Source organism: Antechinus flavipes, chromosome 2, assembly GCF_016432865.1.
Source record: "Antechinus flavipes isolate AdamAnt ecotype Samford, QLD, Australia chromosome 2, AdamAnt_v2, whole genome shotgun sequence".
In the NCBI taxonomy this organism is placed as follows: domain Eukaryota; kingdom Metazoa; phylum Chordata; class Mammalia; order Dasyuromorphia; family Dasyuridae; genus Antechinus; species Antechinus flavipes.
The window spans coordinates 88,183,028-88,208,032 of NC_067399.1; the positions used below are offsets into that span (position 1 = coordinate 88,183,028).

Consider the following 25,005-nt stretch of genomic DNA (forward strand, 5'->3'; position numbering starts at 1 on the left):
ACTGGAAAATGAATGGATGCACATCAATTGGAGAATGGCTGGGTAAATTGTGGTATATGAATGTTATGGAATATTATTGTTCTGTAAGGAATGACCTGTAGGATGAATACAGAGAGGACTGGCGAGACTTACATGAACTGATGCTAAGTGAAATGAGCAGAACCAGGAGATCATTATATACCTCAACAATGATACTGTTTGAGGATGTATTCTGATGGAAGTGGATTTCTGCAACAAAGAGACCTAACTCAGTTTCAATTGATCAAGGATGGACAAAAGCAGCTACATCCAAAGAAAGGACACTGGGAAATAAATATAAACTGTTTGCATTTTTGTTTTTCTTCCCGGGTAATTTATACCTTCTGAACCCAATTCTCCCTGTGCAACAAGAAAACTGTTCCGTTCTGCATACATATATTGTATCTAGGATATACTGTAACCTATTCAACATGTAAAGGACTGCTTGCCATCTGGGGGAGGGGGTGGAGGGAGGGAGGGGAAAAATCGGAACAGAAGTGAGTGCAAGGGATAATGTTGTAAAAAAATTACCCTGGCATGGGTTCTGTCAATATAAAGTTATTATAAAATAAATATATAAAAAAAGAATTCATCAATTTACCAATTGGGGCTTGATTTATTGCTTTGTTGATTGCCTAGGTTTCAGAAAGCAATGGAGAAAATATTAAGACTGCCAATTAAACTTAGAAATATATAATGTACTCTACTGGGTTAATTGCCATCTAGGGAAGGAGATAGGGAAAAAAATTGGAACACAAAGTTTTGCAAGGGTCAATGCTGAAAAACTATCTATGCATATTTTTGGAAAATAAAAGCTTTAAGATAAATAAAAAGAAATATGTTATGTACATTACTCCCCCCCACCAGAGAATTGGTTGCTAAACATTTACCAGCATACTGCTAGAGATGCCAGAGCATTTATTAGGTATTTATACAGTGCCGGTCACTATGTTAGCATATCAGTACTTGGATGAACAACAATAATAGTAATAATAATAATACCCAGCACTCATGTAGGGCTCTAAGACTTGAAAGCACTTTGCATCTATCATCTCCCCGGATTCCCCCATTAACCCCAAAGGGCTACAGTATGGTTCCCATTCTATAAATTAGGAACTGAGATTTCAGAAAAGTGAAAGTGTTTGCCTCCAGTTCACACAGTATCAGATCTTCTCTCTGGCTCTTGGAACTCAATCTGGAATTCCACCATGCACCAAGTTCCAGCTCAATCTGGTGGTAAAAACATCACCTTCCCTAGTGCAGACAGCCACCCATCCCTGCATTTTCTCATCCTGGAGGAGTCCTGGCCACGTCTGTGCCTAATTATGGGATGCTGCTCGTGCTTACCTCTTAGAATCAGAAGGGCCCCTTAAAATGAAGTTCGTCGGTCACCTATGTCCAGTCCTTTTCTGCTTCCCATTTCTTGGTCCCTTCTTCAAATCCTTTCTGTATTTACTTATGTCTGCATGCTAATTCCCCCAGCAGAAGGCAATTTCTTGGTGCACATCTTACTTTGGTTTATCTGGGTGGCCAGGGCCTACTAAGTTCCTCGGCATGTTGGAGTACGAAATAAATACTTGTTGATTGGGAACTGAAGAAATATATATGGGGCGGGGGGGGGGGGGAGGAAAGGATGGAAGAAGAGAGAGGAGAGGAAGGAAAGGAGAGAGGAAGGGAGGGAGAAATGGAAAGAGGGAGAGGAGAGAAAGAAAAGGAGGAATACACACACATTATATAGAGAGCCATGTGTATGTATGTGTGTGTGTACATGTATGTATGGGAAGATAAAGAAATGTAGAGAGCAAGAGAGTGCAAAAGAGAGCAGGCGAGAGAATGAGAGACAGAGACAGACAGATAGATATATGTATACGTATTGTATATAAAGAAAGACAGAGAGACACAGAGAGAGATGGGGGAGAGACAGACAGACAGACATACACAGAGACAGAGTTTTGTAGGGAGCTGGAGGATTAGGGTCCCAGATGGTTGGGAGAGAGATACACGGAAAAAATAACGAGGAGAGAATGAATTCATTTCTGAAGTGATCTGAAGTCCAGAACTGGTTCAGGGATTAGGCAATATCAGGTCCTGGAGGAAAAGAAGGACTGATTTATGGGGGAGAGGAAATCCGAGGCCTAAGAAGGAAGACAGAACTGGGGTCTGGAGCGAGGATACTGCCCGGAGCAGGACCTCCTAAGGGTCAGTAAGTCAAAGGAGAGAATTAATTTCTGAATAGCCTGGGGATCAGGGCCGGCAGAGCTGGACAATAAAGATGCGTAGCTGGTGGGTAAGAGGCAATTCAACAGGCTAGGCCCAAATCCAGGCCCCCCCAAATGAGAGGACCAGAAAAAGAGAACTGGCCTCCAGAGGGCTGGAAATTCCCAGACTTGAGCAGAGAGCAGGCTGAGATGTGGGTCCCAGAAGGCAGGGGAAAGTAGGTTGGGAGAAATGGGAGATCAGTGTCCAGAGAGAGAAAGGAAGGCTGGCAAAAGAAATCACATCTGAGAAATAAGAAATCCCACAAAGGGGGAACTAGGAGAGGTCCTACAAGGAAAGGAGAACCAGGAAAAGGGAGATGTGATTTCTGGGGGATTGGGGGATGCTGAGAGGGAAGGGGAGTTAAGCTTAGGAGGGAGAGAAAGAAACTTATTTAGAGGAAAGAAAGAAGGGGAAACAAGATACAACTTGGACATAGGGCAAGGTCTGGGGACACTAAAAAACTTTCTAGGCTGGAATCCATGTCCCAAAAGGGTGAAGGAATTGGGAAAGAGGTTATTAAAGGCAGCATGGTTTGACAGAAAAAAAAAAAAAAAATCAACTCCAAAGTGGATTTTAAGTGATGACCTGAGTTTGAATCCTTCTCTTGCTATCCAGTAACTGTGTGACCTGTGCAAAGGTCCTTTTTTAGCCTCAGTTTCCTATTCCTATACCAAGCTAGACAATTCTTTTCTAGTTCTAAGTCATTGAAGAGGATAAAAAAAGTATTCTATGAAAAAGCCAAAGGGGACTGTGGGGAAAGAGGGAAATGTTGGGGATGGAAGGCAGAGTACCTGGCTATTATTACTTAAAAAAACAACTTGAGAATGATAGAACTTTAGAATTTGAAGAGACTTAAGAGATTATGAATTAACTTTTCACGTGTATCTTCCTCCTGGGTTTGCCTAGGTTATAAGTGACATGAAGGCAGGGCCCATATGTCATTATTCTTCTCCCGTGATTCTGCCTGCTTACCTAGCAAAAGACTGAACAGTACAAACAGAATCAGGAAATGACCTTGGATCAGAAGATCACTCAGTCCAGGGGCTCCTAACTCGGTGTCCCCAATCTTGTTTTTTTAAATAATATTTTGATAACTGTATTCAATATGATTGATTTCCTTTGTAATCCTATGTATTTAATTTTGTTTAAAAACATTCTTTTGAGAGGGTCTTCTCTCAAGACCTGCCTTGAGACTGGACTGCCTGAGGGGTCTCTGACACAAGAATCCAAAGTCAATCACTCTACAGATTATACAACTGAAAGGCACATGAGTAAGGATCCCATCATTGGATAGATGTCAATAATAAACAAATTTGTTGACTCCTTGAATTAGTTCACTTATCTAATTTTACAGATGAGGAAACTGAGATCCAGAAAAGTTAATGAATCCTCTCAAAATCTTAGTTACTAGTCAGTAGAAGACTGGAATCCATGTTCTGATTTTTTTTTTTTTTAAATTTAATCACACTACATTCTAGCCTTAGTTTTCTAAAGGAAACTTTTAGGGCCTGACCTGCCCTTTGAAACTTCTGGGGCCAATTCGAGAAGATGCTCTGTTTGCAGGAATTCCTTTTTTGGACTAAACATGCTCAAATACGAAAGAATGAACCGACTTCTTTCCCCCTTGCCTTTGGACAAGCTTTAGAATTTTGAATTCTTTAATCTACGAATTTTTCCATCTTCTCTTAAGTTCACAGTGTAGCAGAAAAAAAGCCCGTTGGGTAGCTGAGGGTCAGGACACCTGTGAATTTGGACACAGTTGCCTTAACTCTAAAAGGAAAGAATTGGATCAGTCAACCACTATGCTCTGAAAGTCTATCCCCCCACCCTCCATAGAGTAGATTTAAGGGGAAAAAACAACAACAATAAAAACAAAAAAACAAACCATGGACCATTAGAGCTATTTGGAAATGGGCTGAATCCAAAGTTAATTCCCTTCCTCCCACCTTGGAAGGTCTTCAGACAAAGCCTGGGATGAGAACCATTTGTTGGAGCTGTAATAGAGGGGATTCTTAATCAAGTCTCCCCATTGCGAGTTAGGACTGCGTATCACAGTGCCTGTCACACAGTAGGCACTTACAACTGTTTCCTGACTGTCTGAAAAAGCACCTATTAAGTGCTTGTTGCGTTGGAGGCACTCTTCAGGCACAGTCCTTGCTGTCCATTCGAAAGCTGAGATTCAGTGAGTTCAGGGCTAAATACAGAGTAGATACTTTATGGAACTAATTAGAATTGGAGCAAGTAGCAGCCAGTAACCATCTGGTAACACAGGACCTCTGTATTTACATTTCAGTACATCTATTCTAAAGGTACCCCCATCTCTCTCTAGGTTATTAGCCATGGAAGGGGGGTGGGTGGGAGGTGGGGAAGGATCAAGGTTTCAAATTACTCTGCAGTTCCTTCTCAAGTGATCCTGGGCTTAGAAATTATTCAGAAAGCAACTTCCCCTCCCCCAGGAACAGAGCTGAGATTTATTAAGGTAAGTCACTCTGCCTGCATTTCAAAGACACATGGCTGGATTCCCTCTTGGCCTTCCCATAAAACCCCCACTGTGCCCCAGCTTGGGAGAAGCCCCGCTTTTCTCCCCAGCCACCAACGGGCTGTCTCTGCTCCAGACCATTTGCAAGAGGATGGGGAAAATTCTCCTTTTTCAGCCCAGGTTTCTCATGAATTCTGCATTTCATCGAAGAATCACCAGGCTAGATATTTTGCTTGAAAATCATTTTAATGAACCGGAAATGGGAAGCTTTAATAAATGGAAAACAGAAAAGGAGAAGGGAAAAAAAAAAAACTTTCCAAGGCCACAGCTGGGAAACACTCACTTTTTAAAAATTCCACACAGTTCCTCGGGCCAGCTAAGCCCCCGCACAAGAGCCGAATTGTCAGAGGAATCCACAACTAAAGCAAAGCTTATTTTTAGAGAAATATTTCAGTCCCTTTCGGCGAGCGAATGTGCTTTCATGTCTCTCAAGTCTTTACTATCTTTTCTTCCATTTCAGAACTGCTTCCCACTGATCCCCCCTCCCCGCCCCCCAGAACACAAGGCCTTCCATTTGATGAGAGATATTTCTACTCTGCCAAGATGAAAATAAATCCCCCCTCCCTTTCCCCTTCCCACTTTTTTTAGAAAAAAAAAAAAAAAAGAATGAATTGTTCCCGCTAATGTCAGCAGAGAAAGCCTCTGCTCTGTGTCTGGGGTAGGTCTCCCCTAAGCCTGCGAGCTGGATTTCTGAGGTGATGCCGACCCGGGGCTGAGGAGGCAGGGCAGGGCTGGGCTCTCCACCGGGGCCAGAGGGTTTGGTTAAGCAGGCTGCTTCCTCCCCTCTGCCCCACCCCACAGGAAACTCGTTTCTTCTTCTTCTCTCTCTCGGGCTGACATTTCCTGGTTTTGAAAGAAGTTTTTACAATGAAGAAATGACTATAAAATGAAACGTTCTCTCCGCATGTGCACGCACTCGCTCTCTCACACTCTCTCAGTTTAATTACTCCCGACTTCAAGGTTGCTTGGGAACTGCTGGCAAATTGGTACTAGGGAGGGAGGTGGGGAGAACTGGTCAAACCAGGTTTTCCAAATAAGCAGAAAGCACCGGGGGCGGCCCTGGAGTCCTAGGGCTTCCTCCTCCCGGCCGTCAGGCCCCCGGGTCCGAGGCTCTGGCTCCTGACAGCCCCTCGGGCCTCCCGAGACTCCCTGGGCAAGCTGGGCCCACAGGAGGTGCCCCGGGGCCCTGCTTCTCAAGCCACAACAGTCAGCACCAGCTGTAGGGCGGCGGGGCACGAGTCAGACAGTCAATCGACAAACGTGTGTGCTTAAAGTGGCCTGGGCACTGCACTAACCACTGGGCTACCAAAAAAACCGGGGGAAAATACAACGTCCCAGCTCTTGTGATCTCAGTCTAGGGGGGGAGACAGAACGCAAATAACCGTGTACACAAAACAGAGATGGAGACACACGCAACACCACACACAGGCACATACTTCAGACACACGTGTACATATATGTACACACATGACACACTCATGTGTACATGTGTGCGCGCGCTGCGGGAGGCCTTGTTGCCCACATGTGTGTGCGCGCGTGCACACACATACACCTCCACGCGATTTTCCCCCGGCCCCCTTCCCTCCGCCTCCCCTTTGCAGCCATACTGCGGGACAGAAAGCTCTGCGCGGCCGAACCCGGAGCACATCAACATCTCCGAACCAGGGAGAGTCAGAGGCGCGTCTCCGAGCCCGGAGAGGAGGTTCCGCCCGCGGTAGGTAAGCCTGACCCCAGCCCCCATCAATCATTGGGCCAAACCTCAGAGGGCCACAGCCCTCACCCTAACTCGCAGCGGCCCCGCCCCCCTAGAGACCAAACTTCCAGCGCAAAGAAAATCCAGGAAGTCGGAGTTCCCGTCCCTACTTAGCACTTGCCACCTAAAATCTGGCCCTGGAAGTAAACAAATGTTTCCCAAGCCCAGACGCGAACACGTAGGCAGGTTTCCTGCCCGCTCCCTCGGCCGGCGCTCGTCGGCTTCTCACTCCGGGGGCGCTGCGAGCCGAGGCCCGGGGCCGGGCCCAGGACGGCCGCCTGCGAGCCGGCTCCCCGAGGCCCTGGGCGAGCCGCGGCGGCGCTGGCCGGGAGGAGCCCCGGCCGGGAGCGAGGCTCCGGGTTCGGCGGGACTCTGCCGACAGGCGAGGCAGTCAGCTTTGGCCTGCTCAGTAGTTTTTTTTTTGTCTCCCCTCTCCTCACAACCGCACAGAGTCAGAGGGGAGGGACGGAAAATAAGTCCACGGGGCAAACACTCTTTATCTGAAAGACTCTACATTTTAAAAGCTGCCTGAGAAATATACTGATTAAAAAAAAAGAAAGGTCCCTCCCTAATGCCCCTATTAGCAGGGTCCAAACAACATCCCATTCTGTGCTCATTTTCACAAATGACCGCAGGAATTTTATCTTGGGTGTAATGCCTCTGCCTGGGTGGGAGCCAGGTTGGCTTCAGTTACTCCAGAGACTAACGTGAGAATTGTGACTTATCCCAGTAAGTTCAACTTTTACTTTGGGTATTCTCATCATTATTATTTTAAATTCCAAGAATCCTTCTGCTTTCAAATTCCCAGAGGCCCCTGGTTCACACACAAAAAAAGTGTTTTTTAGCAAAAGGAGAGACTGAAGTTCCACGGTCATTCAAGTTCCTGGAGGAAGACAATGTATTGTTATGGAGATTACATTGATCTTGTTGGAAATGGCCATTCATTTCTGAATAGTCTGCCCTGCTTTCTAAGTTCCAAGAGGTTCTACAGTAAAAGGCTCCTTGAAGCCTCGACAATTACACTTTCAACTAATTTCTTAAAATTACTGTGACCGAAGGCACACACACAAAAAAATTCAGCATTTTAATTTGATCAAATTTACTTGGGGAGGAGGGAGGGAAGAGGTGGTGGTGGGGAGGGGGAAGCTTTGACCTAAGGAGGAAAACAAGTCTTTCCAAAAGCCCATAGGCATAAATAACAACCTGTATTAAACTGCTTATCCCTTACAATAAGGGGCCAACAGCAGGAAGCTGTTTCAGGTCTGTGCTCCAATCTTCCCTTCCCCCTCTTCAAACCGATGCACACAGCAAGAGACTAGTCATCTGGGAGAACTCTGAAATTGTTATCCAGCCTATTCTGGCAGGATGTTCAGCACAAGCGCTCTTGCACACACGAAACCCACTTGAATTAACACACCAGTGCAATCATCTTTAATGTGAAACAGCTGTTTGACAACTTTCAGGATTCTTAAGGCTTCATATCTGTACCCCAAGCCCCAAACTCAGCGGTGAGTCACAGTATGAATCGAGTTAATAAAGGTCTACAGAGGAGATAAAAAGTCCAGCTGCTTCAGAAAATAAGAAAACAACCAATTTTAAATCTGCCTTACCAATTTTTTTGGGGAAAAAAAGTATCAGAATAGGAAGAATTGTAAAAGCAAAACAAAAATAAAATTGATATCTAATGTTCAAAAGTTTTTTTCTTTTAAACGGTAGTTTCTCTCCCCCCCCCCCCCACCATTACTGCTTCACTTAATTGATAATTGATGGACTGATCTATATCATCAATTGCATTCTGATGGATTTGGAGAAGTGGAGATTGCTTTCATGGCTACCAATTCTTTTCCTACAACTCGAGTGCTTACTCTCAGAGGAAGCTACGTGGGCAAACAAACCCCACCCAGAGATAAGTTTAACTTGTTTAACCTTCCCTTAGGTCCCCCCTCCCCCAATCCCCACAATTCCTTACATCACTTTTGTTTCCAAAAGGTCCTGGCCCCAACATTCTACCTCCTATTGAAGGGTGAAGGTGGTTGAGCAGCCCCCAACTTGAAGTCTGTCATCAGGCTGACAAAGGGATTCCCAGAAATTCCCATAATGCCAAATCCCTGAGGTCCTGTTGAGAGGCTGATTTACTAAATTGTGAACAGCTCTGAAACCTCCAGCATGTCACGTGGTGGCCTGAATCATAGGAAACCCCACCCCCTTCCTTTCCTCCCCTCCTCCCGACTGCACCTTATCCACAGCAATGCAGACACTTAATTCCAAGTCACCTAATTCCTCTAGACTAACATTACCCAGATCTGCAAGGTCTGCCTTTTCTGGGGCACTCGATTCTTTATATAAACAACGCAGATGGATTAGAGAAAAGAATAATTTATTTCTTCTTCCTATGTGTATTACAGATCTATATGTGTATGTAACTTTCCTTATGGGAAATCTAGGAAAGCAATCTTCATAAACTTTTTACCAAGCCCTCATCTTAATTAAATATGAGCACTTAATAAGCAGCTTTGTGGCAACCAAAACAAAGAGCCTGAGAATCTCTCTTCCCAGCCTGAAGAGGAAGCTAGCTGTTTGTATATGTTTAAGATAAAGAGATGGGGAGGGAAGGGGGCAAGCATAGGCATTTAAGAACCTTCTGGAGCCTACTTGGTTTTTGCAACTTCTCAATCACTTCTGAAGAATGAAATTAAGTGTGCCAGCCTAAGTTAGTTGATCACCATCAAGACACTAAGCAACAAGGTAAAGAAACCACCACTTTATAAACACTGACATTCACATAATTTTTTTTTCTCCAAAAATTTTATTGGGGGAAAACTACAAAACATTTACAGTACAAAGTTTACAGTCACACAATTTGTAGTGAACTGGCTCCCCAAAATATATTACAACTCAAGTTGACTTACTCTTTAGTTATACATTCAAAAACATACTTCTGTTAAAGTAGTCCAAGGAGTGCATAGGCTCAAGCTCGGTGCCTATGTACAAACAAGACTCAAGCTACTTATTCATTCATCCACCGTCCAGGAAAGTTTGGGGCGGGGGAGGGAGGAAGAGAGAGGGATAACTCCTGACGTTCTACGAAGAAAAAAATTACAAGTTTTGGAATTGAAATAACAAAAAAGGCATGTTCATGTACTACAATAAGGTCTCAGATCCAAGAGGTGGCCTCTGCGTATATTTAATAAAAAGTGGTAAAACTTTTCTATTTTTGTAGTTGAACCCATCCCTACATTCAAATTCTCTCAAGCATTAAGAAAGAAAATACTTATTTGGTTGAGGAAGATTTAAGGCATGTCCGGGCCTTTCCAAAGGCACTGGGAGACTAATACTGGAGGCCCCTCAATTATTGCTACATTTTTTTTTTTTTTTTATACTCAAGGGTATATATCACAGTGGGATTGATGGAATTAGGCAACAAAAATACTTTTGGTTGATTTGTAAAGCTGGAGTTAGGTAAAAGTCTGATACTTTGAAGTCTGTCTGATTGCAAAGTATGTGGTTCTTTTTTCTTTAAAGTTGGACGGGCTACAATCTTTTTTTTTCTTTTTTTAATACATTCTAAGAAATCTCAGAAAGATCTTCCTCAAACTACTTCCACAGCATCGAGATAAGATTTCTATAAAGAAATCATGCAATCTTTAAATTTACGTAAACAAGAAAAGAAATTAATGAAATAAATATTACATACAATCTCTTAAATTAAGATTTAACTCATTTACAATAAAATAACCAAGTGAAGTTACAAAAGGCATATATTACTGTGAAAAGAACATACACTCCACATTTTGCCGATTAATAATGGCAATCATAATTTAAACATAATAAAAGAATATATATCTATTGCTTTTCATCATACCCGATAAATACAGTATGAACAAAATTCTCAATGTATACTTTTCACAAGATAATAAATAAGTTAAATAGTTTTTTTTTTTCATATTGAGTTGTGGTGCAGTGGTGCTAGTCAACTCAAAACAGCTAAACAAAACAAAAATCAGCAGTTATTTGTCAACACTTATAAACTAAACTCGGTTTGAATGCTTCCCAAGAAAGCAAAGGCAACATTTTTCTAAAAGAAATATCCACTATGTGGTGGTGATGGAACTGACTTTGGAATGGAAGGGTGGTATTTTAAGCACATTATATATATAGCTATATATAAAACTACAGCACTGTTATCAAGGCATATTCTTGGCATGTCGTGGGATTTTATAAGCTTATAGTTTAGTAATGTGGCTTTTTTTGTTTGTTTACACTGTATTCAAAGACAAATGACCATTAGGAATTTCTCCAAAGAGCAGGCAGTTCACACCTAAGTGCAGGGTGACTAATGCTTCAAAGTTAAGAGATGGAATGGCGGTAGCTGCTGGTGCTGGGTTGATTTTTTTCCCCCCTTAAAAGTTCAAAACTCATCCAAGGTCTAGCAAAATAAAGGTCTGGTTATTGTTTGTTCTATTCCCGTTACATCTGCCCGTTTTTGTGTTTTTTAACAGATTCGTTTTGTTCACAAGTCAATACAAAAAGTTCGTTGGACTATAATTATTTTTTTTTGCCAAACGAGAATGCAACTTTGCAATAAAAAATAAAAAACCCGAAAGAAGAGGAAACCGAAAATGGCGGGGGAGAGGGAAGGGGCAGCTCCTAGAGCTGGGATCCCCAAGTCCTCCTGGGGGTGGGGGGGATGCAGTCTGTTTGGGGCTGCTAAATCCCCAAGCCCTCCCATTCTCCTCACTCAGACCCATCTTCCTCTCGGGGCTGGCAAAAGAGCAGAGGGGCACCCTCCTGCCTCCCCAACCCACCCTCCAACTCCCCCCCCAGAAAACTTCCTCGTGGCTGCTTCTCTGCGCGCTTAGTCGTCGGAGATGGAGAGGCGGCTGAAGATAGGCAGACGGCGGCCGGAGTCGAGGCTCGGGGACTCGGAGCCGCTGAGGCTTCCTGAGCTAAGGGAGCCGCTCAAGTAGCTCTCCCGGTCGGACAGAGAGTCCGGGGGGCTGGGGGGCGCGTCGAACACCGGCGACTCGGACAGGCGGCGCAGGGGCTGGAAGCTGAAGGGAGGGGAGGCCGGGGCGGCGGCGGCCACGGCGGCGGCAGCGGCAGCAGCGGCGGCGGCGGCGGCGGCCGCAGCCGTCGGGTGGGGCGCGGCGGGAGCCTGCTGCTGCTGCTGCTGCTGCTGGCTGCGGTAATAGGCGGCCGCCACGGCGAAGTTGTGGGTGTGAATGGCGAGGGGCGTGATGAGGTTGCTGAGCTCCTGGCCCGAGAAGGGGGCAAAGGCGTTGTTGGCACAGGCGGCGCACGGAGCAGGGGAGAGCAAGTCCTCGCCGCCGCCGCCCGCCCCGTACAACAGCGCCGCCGCCGCCGCCGCGGCCGCCGCCGTCGGGGAACAGCAGGAGGGGGCGGCGGCCGAGGAGGAGGACGAGGAGGACGCGGAGGAGGAGCAGGACGAGGAGGACGCGGAGGAGCAGGAGGACGAGGACGAGGCGGCGGACGAGGAGCAGGACGAAGCCGGTGGCGGGGTCCTCGACGTGGGACTCTCGAGGAGGGGCGACTCCAGGCCGCCCGGGTGCTGGTGATGGGCCGACGAAAAGCCCGAGAAGCTGAGGCTGTGGTGCAGCTTGGGCCTGGGCTCCCGCGGGTGTGTCGGGAAGCCCAAATGCAGGGCTTCTCGGGGGCTGAAGGCTCGGAGGTCGCCCCCGCTGCCTCCCGCGCCCCCCGCAGGCGAGGGGCGGCGCTCCTCGGCGTTGTGAATGAAGTGGCAGCGGGGCCCGTAGGGGCAGAAGCCTATGGTGTGGAAGGTGCGGCACAGCTCGGTCTTGTACTTGGGGTGCCGGGTCAGGCTCCGCAGTTCGTGATAGCCGTGGGCGAACTGACACTTCTCTCCATACTTGCAGGTGCCGCTCTCCTCGAAGGGGCGGCACAGCTCCGTCTTGTAGCGCGTGGAGTTGATCTGGGAGCCACCGCCCGACTTCTGCTGCTGCTGCTGCAGCTGCATGAGATGCTGGCTGCGGTCGCCATTCTCGCTGAAGGAGCGGTCCCGGAATTTGTTTTCCTTATTGAGCAGGGCCGTGGTGCTGGCACTGCCACCTCCCCCCGACGGCTCCTTGAGGTTACTGTACGAGCCCGAGCCGCCCGTGCTGCTGCAGCTGTTGCCGCCGGTGAACTTGGGGGAGCAGTTGCCGGGACCGGTGGCCGGGCTCGGGGAAGGGTGGGCAAGGGCCTGCAGGTTGCTGGTGGAGTGCCTTCGGAGAAATCCCGGCGTGAAGCTTGAGCTGGGGGAAGTGGTCACGGGCGTCCCCACGGCCTTCTTATCCAGCATGCTGTTCAGGTTGAGGTTGGTTAGGGATTTCTCCGTCTGCTAAAGGGAGGGGAGGAGTAGGGGGAGATGAAAAAACCGGGAGGCATGGAAGACATTTCAAGGGGTGGGGGGGAACGGTAAGAGAAGGAGAAGGGGGGGGGGTAGTTGCAAAATAACTTTCCGACACTTCAGGTCTGTGGATTATTTTTTGTTTCCTCCCAACTTCCAATTTATCGTCCCCATCCGTACCGAGACAAAATGAAAAAAGTTTGCATTGATTCTCCCTCCCCCACCCTGCTCGCTCCAAGCATGCTGGCCCGTCATTGCAGCTTCATTTCCTGGGTCTTTCTCGCCCTTCTGCAACCCTCCGGACCTCCCTCCCCCTCCTCTTCCCCATCTTGGGAGCAGAAACGGAGGGGAAGCCGGGGCTGTGCAAACACTGTCCGGGTAAACACAAGACTCGCAAACCCGGTCCCAGACTGGGCTGAATGCACAAGCCCCGAGAACCGTTCTGCCTCGCCTTCCTTCTCCGTCCCCACCGCCCCCCTCCCCCTTCCCGGCAACTAAAACACTTTGCAAACTCCAAGAACTGACCCAACAGGGAAAACCAAAGTGGGGTAAAATCACCACCCGCTAATCCTTCCCCAAAAATAGTACGAGAAAAAGTTTTAAAACTGAAAGGGCTTTCTGGCTCCCTCCCTGCCCTCTCGCTTACCTTGCAAAAGAAGTCGATGTCATAGAAGGCAGACAAAAGTGTGGTCGACATGTTTCTAGGTCCTGTGATGGTCGCAGATGCAGGAGGAACCCAAGGACCCCGCTGTCCAGCAGGGCTTGGGATGAGCCACGACGGCTGGCGGGAGAGGGGTAAGGGTGGGAGGGGGGAAAAAAAGTTTGAAGAGGGTGGAGAGACCGGGTAACGGAGGCTAAGCTTTGGAATTCTTTGGAGTCCGAGGTTTAAAAAAAAGTCTTGCTTTTAAAAAGCCTCTCCTCTTTTTTTCCCTCTTCCCTCCCCCCGCCCCCCCAAAACAACCCACTTCTCCGGAGCTGAGGGCACAGCAAGCGGACTGCTGGAACTCTGTGCCCGGCGAGCCCTCGCCCTATATAGACGGCTGAGCAGGCCGGGGGAGGGGACAGAACGCTGACCCTGCCGGGGTCTCTAGGCAACACACCCAGCCGGCTCCCACCGACGTCATGGGACTTCGAGTCCTCCCATAGGCTGCCGCCAATTTTCTTTCTATTTTTTTTTTTTTTGAGCCAGGCGGGCGGGGGAGTCGGAGGGGTGGCCCGGGCCCCGCTGGGCGGGCCGGGGAAAGGGAGGGAGGACGACGGGGAGGGCGGGCCGAGCGCCCAGCCGCGGGGGAGAAGCTGAGCCTTCTGAGCCATGTGGGGCATAGTACGTTTCGGCTCTCCTCCTCTCGGGCCTCATGCGCTGCTGAGCCCGGGGACTTTTAAACGTGGCTTAGGGTGAGCAGCCTTGGAGGCTGCCCACGCCCCCGGGGACTGGATCATTCACTCCCTGCCTCACGCTCTAATACTAGAGCTATCAACGGTCCGGAGGAGGGATTGCAAAATGCTAGAATATTGCAACCTTCCACGTTGCCCTTGCATAGTTTGCAAAGTATAGGGAACCGGACGGAAAGGAATTAGGGGGAGGGGAACGGGAATTGCAGCAAGCCTCAACCCCCAAACGAAGGCTTGGAAACTTGGGATCCCGGCTCCGCAACCCCTCGGGGAGGAAGTGCGGCGACCTAACACGTGGAAAAGGCAGTAGGGGCTTCCTCCAGGCCCCGAGGGAAGTGCGCCTGCTCCGAGGGGTGGTAGGGGCGTGAGGCTGGGTAGGGCTGGAAAAGCCCGGGTCCTCCAGGCTCCGCCCCGCCACCCCCAGCCAGGGCCCGCAGTAAACAGGGCCCGAGCGAGCCGGGGCGGGGCTGTGTGTCAGAGGACAAGGAGCTGGCTTCGCTAATCACATCACAAGACCTTGAGCCGGGGCCAAAGGCGCTGTGAGTGGCGCGGGCCGTCCCGGGCGGGGGAGCCCGAGCCCAGGCCAGGGTGAGGGGGGAAATGGCTGTTTTCGCAGCTCCTCTCCTCCTCTTCGGGCCAGAGGAGGACTGGACGATGGCCGCCCTTCCCCTAAGCGCTTTCAGCTTCCCAGGTTCCTGTGCTTGCAACCCTCTCAAGTCTTAGGACTCAGGAGAAAGAGACTACAAAGAAAGTCTCACGCCTAGCCCGGCAGCCAGGTGCCACGCCCGCCTTCCGCCAGCCTGAGCTGGGGTGGCTACCACAGGGGGAGCCCAAACCTTGGCGGTCTGGGTCCTGTTTCCCGGGGAGACAGCCCCCTCTAGCGCTCCTTTGGGCTACGGCCGCCGGGGAGCTTCTTACTCCCCCACCTTCCCGCCTCCCTTCCGGGGTTCCGTTCTGTCAGGTGCTCCCAATCAGACGGCCGGGGTGCGGGCGCCCCGCCCACGAGCCTTCGGCTTTGTCCAGCCACGCGGCGACCCGCGGCGGCCAGGACACAAGGCCGCTAACCCGAGGCGGTGCGGGGGACCGGAGACCCGGGGCTGTGGGCTTTGCTTTCTTACCTCCTGTGCTGTGGTCAAGGTCTTGTGGCTCCTCTCGTGAGCAAGGAACGGCGCGGGGGGACACTTGGGAGCCATATCAGCTTGTGGTGGCCGTCCTCCACAGACGGCCTTCTTCCCTCCTTTCTTTCTTCCCGGTCACTTTGGCCTAGTCATGAGTGTTTATTAAGAGCTTGCTAGGTGCCCGGCAGGAAGTCGGGTTTAGCATAACGTGACTGCCCTGGCCTTAAAATCAGGTAGCAGGGACAGCTAGGGGGTCCGTACAGCCCGGGCCCGCAGTCCAAATCCGGCCTCAGACCCTCGACTCTTACTACCTGTGTGACTGGCCAAGTCACTTACCCCCTTGTCGCTAATTACTCGTCATAATCAGAGGTAGTCCAAGGCTGTAAGTGGGGACGAGTAAGGCAGGCCAGAAAGGAGATTGAAGTGACCAAAGTCTATGAAATTAGCATGATCTTGGGCAAGTCACAGATAGCACTTAATCCTGGCCTTAATTTGTTCATTGAAATTGTACCATATGACCTCTAGCTCTAATCCTATGAAACTCAAAGCTCTGATTAGGGGGCTGGAGAGGGGTGGGAGTAGAGGAGATAGCAATTTTTCAAACTGAAACTAAAAATCTTTAAAATCAAGACCCAAGTTTTTTTTTTTTTTTTTAATAGATTAATAACCAGGATCTAAAATGGCCTCAGTGGAAGTATTCGGATCAAATCCAGTTTTCTTTCGATAAAATTGAAGGAGTCACTCAAATTGGAGATACTAGAACAAAGTGCTGGAAGCAAATAGTTTTGTGAATAATAAATAACATCTTGCCATCCAAGTCCTGACTTCTCAAAGGCTATGCTAGTGGAATTGAGTGACAGCTTTCCTAGGTCAGGCTGAAAAATCTCAGTGTCCAGGGTGAAGTGCTTATTTTTTGTCTAATAATCATCCTACCTAATTTGAAGAGGTTCATCAGATTATCTTCAGGTGAATGTTTTTCCTTCAGCCATCAACACTCCCCAGACCATTTACTAAATCACAGTGAGGTAGCAATGGGAGAGGGAATGTCTGTCTTAAGGAAATCCCAGAGCTTCTGTCAAATCTCAGAAGGTTTCCATTCCTTTTTTCCTGGAGAATTCATTACTCTAGTGTGAAATTGAGCTTTCCATAGATCCTGTAATTGGGGTCAGTAGCAGAAACATTAAAAAAAAAATTAAAATGAAAACCTATCCATTCTCCAGGCTGATTTTCTGACTAAAAAATATCAGGGATACCAGACTTAGCAACACATCACCTTCTCCCCATTCTCACTTCCCTCCTGATTTTTTCACCAGGGAAACTTTTCATAGGCAAAAGGGCAATGGAAAGTTATACACTTTTTTTTTAAGTGAGTTTGGATTTCCCTGTGTTCAAGAGAGACAATTCGGGCAGCATCATAAATTTTGTAATATGCTACTCAGTTGTCACCCCTGTGATTTCTAAGGAGCTAAGATCAAAATAATTTTCCCATCTCAAAAACACATTGAATTTGAATTCAGCATTTACTTTTTGGTGTTGAGAACTAATAAACACATGGAATCAGATGATGGCAAAGACTAGCAATTATTGGCCCAAACTCCATTTTACAAATAGAAGGACGTTTACAAACGTCCAGAGGTGACGTGGCTCAGCCAAGATCAACTGACAAGTTAGTAGTCTGAAGAAACATTTAGACATCTACCTAAGATATTTAAGATACATAGGAATTCTTGGTTTGCACCCCTTGGATATCAAAGATGTTCCCCTCACACTATCCCTTGATATATTAAAAATTCAACATTCTCCAGCAATGAAATTAAGCATCTCAAAACTTATTCCCATAAATGTCCCCTCAGACTTAGACAAACCATTAAAATAACTTTAATTGATCTCTTAAGAAGACATTATTAAACACTTGCCATATGTTAATGAAATACTTATGAATTTTCATTCACACAAATTAAAAAGGGGCTTTCTCAGATGGCTTGAACTGAAAAGTGAGCCCTTGGTTGCTGTTAAAATACATCCTGATTGCTTAATAATCTGTGACTCTTCTGAAGTTGTAAATTAAAGGAAAAATAAAGTTATTAGAAACTGCTTTTTCAGAGTGCTCTAGCAAAACTCATGCGAGGGTGCCACCTCCTGGGTGTTTTGGGAGGTATCAGGAAATTTCTTAGAGGTTTCCAGCTTTTAAATGGATGATGTGGAGTGTCTGTGCTTTCCTGACTGAGAAACTTCTTGTCACTTTCATCAAGCAAAATGTGAGGAAAGGTAATCATTATTCTCCCAGCCAGGATCTTCTTTCCCCATGACCTTTTCTAAGAACTTCTGGGACTGCTGCTAATTTCTTTATAGACTAAAGTCATTCATTTCATTGATTGGGAGGGTTGGAGGGGAGGAAAGGGACAAATACCAAAATTTTAAGGCTTTTTAAAAAAATAATTTGGGGCAAAATATGATTTTTTTTGAATTATAGGTTATTGCAGGTCTCCCACATGATCAGATTATCTGTATGAAGTTGCTCTTTAATTCACTCAGATTTTAAAAATAGAACAATTTGAATGTATTTCCTTCTTTACTAAAATAGAATATAAAATTTAAAATCTGATCAAAGAATCCAAATAATTTTTTTCTCCTTTTAAATCAAGTTAAAAAAGAGCTGAAGGGAAATGCAGACAGTTAAGCTAGACTCTAGGGAAGAAAATAGCTAATTCAAGCCTGCAGGTGGCCTGCACCTGGAAGCAAGGTAAATCTCAAGTTTAATGACTCCACCTCCAACAGTAGCTGCAATAAATTTGGCTGACTTGCAAGAACTGAGTAAATGTATTCAGAAGAAAGATACTTTTGTAAGAAAGGAAACTTGGTCCACCACTTCACTGGGGTGGAAGGGGTACAGTGAACAAAAGGATTTTTATTAGGTAACATTTCCAGTGTATTCAGTACAGGAAAATAATTCCCCAACTCTACAACACACTGCTTTTCTGTATCACTTGGTAGATTTAGGCTTTGTTCTCTGTAGAATTAAATGACAATAGATAGGGTAATTTCAACAGCTCGGAATCAAGGTTCTCCTCCTTCCCTTCAAGAAAATCTAGTATCTTAAGGCAAGCTGACGTTCTTTCCTTCTGGATGTTCAGTCTTGTATGGTCAGCAGTCTTGGAAAATTCAGGAGTTGGAGGCAGCTCTTTGTATAGCTGTGATAGGTGCTCATACTGCTGGGATGCTGTTTTCCTCAGATGATTGAGCTCCTTCGGATCCTGGGAAGGAACACTTTTCTTACAGAGGGGAGACAAATGCTTGACTAAATGGCTGACATAAGTTAGTGCCTCTCCCCAAATGTTCTCTTCACCTTTGTCAAACACCGGGTCTTCTTCCACCTGGGCCAAAAGAACAAATGAGCAAAGTGAGAAAAAGTAATAAGAAGTAGACCCATTTCTACCCAGAAAGGCAGAGAACAAACATCTTTCCTCCCCAGTTCCTGAGGGACAATATATGCTGGGTAAAAAACATGGAATTTGGAGTCTCAAGGAGAGACAATGCCAGAATTCTAGAGGAACCCACTAACTCTTGAGAGAGCTGACTCAACTTCTGGAAAATTCTAAATGTTCAGATTTTCCCTTAGGATGAGCTGAAATCTGCCCTCTCTGCAGCTTCCTCCTGTTGTTCCTAGTTCTCTGCTCTGGACCTTAGAAGAATTATTCACCTCCTGATCTACACGACCTAAGAAAAGCCATCATTTGCTTGCTTCCAAATTTTCTCTTCTTCGTGCTAAACATTGCTAATTCCTTTGACCAATCCTTGTACATCGTGGTTTTGAGGTTACTATCCTTGTCATGATTCCTTAAAATGTGGTGCTCAGAACTCAAGATAAAACTCCAGATGTGACATGAAAAGAGCAGCAATGAGCCTGTTGTGTTCTGGATGCTACCTTTCAGCCTAATTCATATCCTGCAATTTTGAGGCTGATATAATGTACCACTGATTGAAATTGACTTTGCAGTCTACTAGACTCTCAGTGTCTTTACTGGAGTTATTGTGTAGTTAACATTTTTCCCAACTGCATTTGCAAAAAGTCATATTTGTGGGGAGTTTTTTCTCTCTCAAATTTCATCTTCCCAGGAAATTAAAACTACTTTAAATTTCCACCTCATACTTATCAGATTGGCAAAAAGGGGAGTGGGTGGAAAATAACTGTTGGCAGGGTTGTGGGACAACAGGTACACTGATGGTAGAGAGATGAACTAATCCAGTTATTATGGAAGTCACTGGGAGGTATACCCTACAAAAGTCACTAAACTATGCCCACTGATCAGAGGATTCCTCCAACAAGCTTATATCCCTCCCCAGAAAGATCCAAGAAACAGGAAAACGATCCACACATACAAAACATTTATAGTGGATCTTTGGGTAGTGGCAAGCAAGTGGAAAACTAAAGGAGTATCATTAGTTGGAGAATGACAATAAATTATATATGGATGTAATTGAACATTACTGTGCCATAAACGATGAAAGGCCTAGGAACACGTAGAGAGAAGTGAACAAAACCAGGAGAACAATTTATATGATAGCAATATTGTTGTAAAGAAAAACAACTTTGAGAGACATTTGTATTTTGATCAATGAAGTTACCAGAGTTCCAAATGATTGTGATGAAAAATACCTGGCAATCCATTACTATCATCAAGTATTTGTTTTTTTAAATAAAATTTTATTGATATTTTCTGTTTCTTAGATTGCCACACTATCCCATATGTACTTCCTCTTCCCCCTCATAGAGAACCATCCCATATTACAAATAGTACCTTTTTTGGAGAGAGGAAAAAAAAAAAAAGGTGGCACAACTGATAGATAAAAAGTCCCAAAACGTGCAGTGTGTAACACTTGTGGATCTAATTTTATTGATTTACTTTTGATTTGAGGGTATAGTTCTTCTTTTGTTACTATGTATATTATCTTCTTGGTTCTACTTATTTCACTCTAACAGTTCATAGAGATTTTTTTCATCACATACATCATTTCTTCTTACAGTACAGTAATATTCTATTTCTTTAATATACCCTGATTTTTTAGCTATTCCCCAATTAATGAGCATATACTTTGTTTCTAATTCTTAATACAAATTCTTGGCTGCTATAAATAGCAATAATATATGGAATATATGGAGACTTTTATTTTTATCTATAGGTTCTTTGGGGTATAAGCCAAGTAATGGAGTCTTTGGTACAAAAGGTATGGAAATTTTAGTTACTTTATTTGTATAATTCCAAATTACTTTTTGATTGTTTTGAATTGCTTATTATTGTTTTCAATTTCTCTTACTTAGTAGTGATTTGGAACATTTTTTGGTGTGGCTATGAATTACTTGCTTTTTTTTTTTTATGAATTCTGTTCATATCCTTCAACCATTTATCTATTGGAGAATGTCTATTACTTGTATACATAAATATATACATACATATATGAACATACAAATATTACTTCATTTCTTATCCTAAATGCATTAATTAATGTTGTCTATGCAGAAGCCTTTCAGTTTCAAGTAATCAAAATCACCTATTTTATCTTTTGTAATTGCTTCTATCTCTTGTTGGGTTAAGAGTACATCTCCCATCCAAAGCTATGAGACCTACACACACACACACACACACACACACACACACACACACACATACACACACACGAAATATTTAAGGTCATATGTCTAAAATGTATTGTAAAAATGTATGGTGCAATTTCTGCCAGTTTGCCTACTAGTTTTTTTTTTTTAATCAAACAGGTAGTTTTTCCTAGTTAATATGTTTTCCACTTTATCAGATATTGGGTTATTTGAATTCTACTCTTCCCTGAATCTCCTTTCTTTGTCTGGTCTGTTCCATTGATCTATTTTTCTTTTTTTCTTTGTCTTTAATCAATATCAAATGGTTTTGATGATTTCTACTTTATAATGCAGTTTAAAGTCTGGATGTGCTATTTCCCCCTTTATTCTTACTTCTTTTCATCATCCCTTTAATTTTTTTTTCATCATTTCCCTGAATATTCTAGATCTTTTGTTTTTTCAAATGAAATCTGTTATTTTATCAAGTTCTATAAAGTATTTGCTTGGTAATTTGATTAAAATGACATTAAAAGCATACACTGATGTTGGTAGTATTCTTTTATTATATTCTCATAGTTTAACCATGATCACTAAATATTCCTTTAGATATTTAGGTAGTTCTTTATTCTTTAAGGAACACTCTGTAATTTAATCTACACAAGTCTTTTGTGTGTTTTGAGAGGTGGATCCCAAGATATTTTATGCATTTGGTAATTATTTGGAATGGAATTTCCCTTGCTATTATCACATCTTGTAATTTGTTTATTATATAGAGAAATTCTGTTGATTTTTGAGGATTTATATTACAGCCTACAACTTTGCTAAAATTATTGTTTCAATTAATATCATTGTTGATATCATAAGATTTTCTGAATAAAGTGCTATATGTCATCAGCAAACAGGAATACTCTTCTTTACCTGTTTTCTTTTTTTCCTTGTCTTACTGCTTTTGCTAGCATTTCCAGAACTGTGTTAAAATAACAGTAGAGAAAATAGGTATCCTTCCTTATCCCTGCATTAAGTGGAAAGGGTTTTAGTATATCTCCATTGTACATGATACTTTAACTTTAGAGATGTTTTTTTTTTTTTTTTTTTTTTTTTTTTTACTGTTTTCAAAAAGTCCCTCTTTGCCTATACTACTTTGTAGGGTTTTTAGCAGAAAATAGTGTGTATTTTGTCAAAGGCTTTTTTTCCATCTATTGAAATAATTATGTGGTTTGGAATGTTTTGATTTTTAATCTGGTTAATCATGTTGATTGTTTTCCTAGTGCTGAATCATTATTTTATTCCTTGTATCAATTTCAGTTCATCATAACAAATGATTTCTTGGATAAATTGATGTCATCTGATAGATTTTGTTTAAAATTGATATTGGCCTGTATTTTTCGTTCTGTGTTTTATCTTTCCCCTGGGTTTAGGTATTAGGATTATATTAAGTCTCACATTTTTTTCCTTCCATTTTTTGAAAATAATTTGTGAAAGTAAGGTATTGTTCTTTAAAAGTATGCTATTTGGGAGGCAGCTAGATGGTACAGTAGATAAGAGCACTGGTTCTGGAGCCAGGAAGACCTGGATTCAAATCCGACCACCTCACTTAATACTTCCTATCTATATAGGGCAAATCATATAATTCCAATTGCCTTGCCAGAAAAAGAAAAGTATGGTTTTTTCCCTCCTTTATTTGCCTGTTTTATGTTTAAAGTTTTTGAATCTTTTTGAAATCTCTACTAATTATTGGGCAATTCACAGTTCACCCGCCTAGGTATCTGCCCTAAATGACTTTTAGGTACTTGCCTCCAGCCAGGAGCTGTATTCTTTTTCTCAGGCTTGGTGGAGTGCTGCATAACCCCCTGATTTTACAGGGTCCTGTCCTGGGGACCTGTCCCCCTCCTTCTGTGCTTCTGTTCTCTGGCCCAGTGCTGGCAGTACAGAGCCTGTTGCTGCAAAGATTTTTAGCCCATGCTTTGATTCCTATAGGGCTTATTGTTGTTTGTCCTTTGTTCTCCAAGAGGGCCATGACATTAGGGAGTTGCAAGTAAATTGGATTTAAGTGAGGGAAGGCTGTACAAAGTCAGCAGCCTCACCCTTCCCCTCCAGAGCCATTAGGGTCCAGTAGCCAGATATAGATCAGGAAGACTGGAAATGGCTCTGGATGCAATGGGAGACAGTGGGCTTTTTAAGCTAAGGTCTTCAGCAGGTCTTAGTTTGACTAAGGCTGCATCCATTCAGTAATGTCATGATCTCTTTTGAGAATGAAGGACAAACAGCAATCTATGTGAGTAAGGCTGGCCCACAAACTGGAACTGAATATTTGGAAGTTTCCTTCCTCTCTCTCCTTCCTTCCCTTTCCTCCCTCTGTCCACATAGGATATCATAGCTTTATCTATAGATGCTCTTAAAAGTATTTTTTTCCTTTTCTTTTGTACCTCTGGACCCCCCCCCCAAGATATCTTGGGGTTTACTGCTAAGATTTCTTTCTTAAGGATCAGGCCTTAAACCAAAACAAATATGATTCTGTTTGGCTACCAATAGGTCCTAGGCCAAGCTCCACTTGGTCATTGTTTAGGTCCTGATCGACTCAGACTTAAGGTAAATAGCTGTTATTTCTGCTCTGACCAGAGATTCTTAGGGTCTTTTCCTGCCAGATTCATTTTTTTTTTTTTTTTGTTCCTAGGTAAAAAAGGAGATTCTTTGCCTAATAAAGGGCTTTGGTCAAGCTGACTGGTGAATCCTGAGCAAACTTCTATAACCTAGAGCTGGATTCTCTATGGGACTAGGATCAGAGGATAGGGAGTAAGTTTTGATGTAAGCTTGTGTCATGTCATGTCCTTGGGAGATGAGAGGTGGTGCTGAGTAAACTCAGGGTTAGTGAGGGTCAGTTCCTGGCTTTGAGGTTTTTATTTTTGTTTTTTGCATTTTTGTGGATTCTAGTCATCCTAGATTTTAGAGACAGCTGAAATTGCTTTATGTTTGAAGCATAATTTCTGTTTTAGAGAGATTTGATTGGTTGTAGGGATCATAGAAAATGTCCTGTCTACCTTCTCATTGCTCATGTGATCCAAGAGAAACAGCAAGTATTCATATGGCAGTTATTTAGTGCCAGGTACTATGCTAAGCACTGTATTTACAAAAGGAAAGGCAAAAACTTGATCCTTTCCCTCAAGAAACTTATATTCTAGTGAGGGAGAAAACAATTATGTACATACAAAATATATAAAGTAAAAGTGAGAGTTAATCTTAGAGGAAAGATACTCTTGCTTTGAATAAGAACCAGGAAAAGCATACTGGAGAAGGGAAGATTTGGGCCAATGTTGCTGGATTGTAAAGGACTTTAGCAGCTGAGTATAGAGGTCACTGGGGCAGTAAAATGGCACAGTGGACAGAGTGCTGAAGGATCTGAATTCTAATTAAAAAATAAACACTAGTTATGTGACCATAATAAAATCAATTATAATTGCCTCAGTTTCCTCATCTGTAAAATGAGCTAGAGAAGGCAATGACAAACTATTCCAGTATCTCTTCCAAGAAAATCCCAAATGAACTAACTAACCGACCCTCAAAAAATGTATATATCTATATATGCTATTGCAATAGTCCAGGTATAAGGTGATCAGAGCTTACACCAGGGTGTTGGTTGTATGGGGTGGAGAAAAAGAGATGTATACTAAAATTCTGGGAAGGTCGATATGACAAGGTATAGAATGAAACATACTTTTTTTCAGACATGGTCAAAGTGAAGATTTGTTTTGTATAACTGTACATATGAGACAAAGATTTCATTTTTCTTTCATTTGAAGTGGGAAGATGTGATTACCAAAGTAAAAAAAAAAAAAAAAAGGAACAAACAAGAGTCACTGAAGCATTTTAAAAAATGCTTAGAAGAGAAGAGAATGAAAATCAGTAGGAAGCCCTAGAGAATTTGGGCAGCTCTTATAGAAAACATATTGAATTTATTATATCTATAAA

General features: G+C 44.1%; 1 protein-coding gene across 4 annotated transcripts in view; it reads right to left on the bottom strand.

The window, feature by feature from the left end:
* Positions 1–4,983: 4,983 nt before the first annotated feature.
* Positions 4,984–25,005, bottom strand: part of ZFP36L2 (ZFP36 ring finger protein like 2) — a 252,540-nt gene continuing 232,518 nt past the window's right edge. For 2 of the 4 annotated variants that reach the window (XR_007950307.1, XR_007950308.1), the window contains 2 exons: positions 13,583–18,820; positions 4,984–5,659 (listed from right to left, as the gene is read on the bottom strand). Coding sequence is in view for 2 of the 4 variants with exons in the window: in XM_051975183.1 (XP_051831143.1) it covers positions 11,425–12,927; positions 13,583–13,633 (1,554 nt within the window). In the remaining 2 variants the exon portion in view is untranslated. Of the gene's footprint in view, positions 5,660–9,355; positions 12,928–13,582; positions 18,821–25,005 lie in introns of those variants that run through there. The other 2 variants (XM_051975184.1, XM_051975183.1) reach the window with 2 other exon arrangements.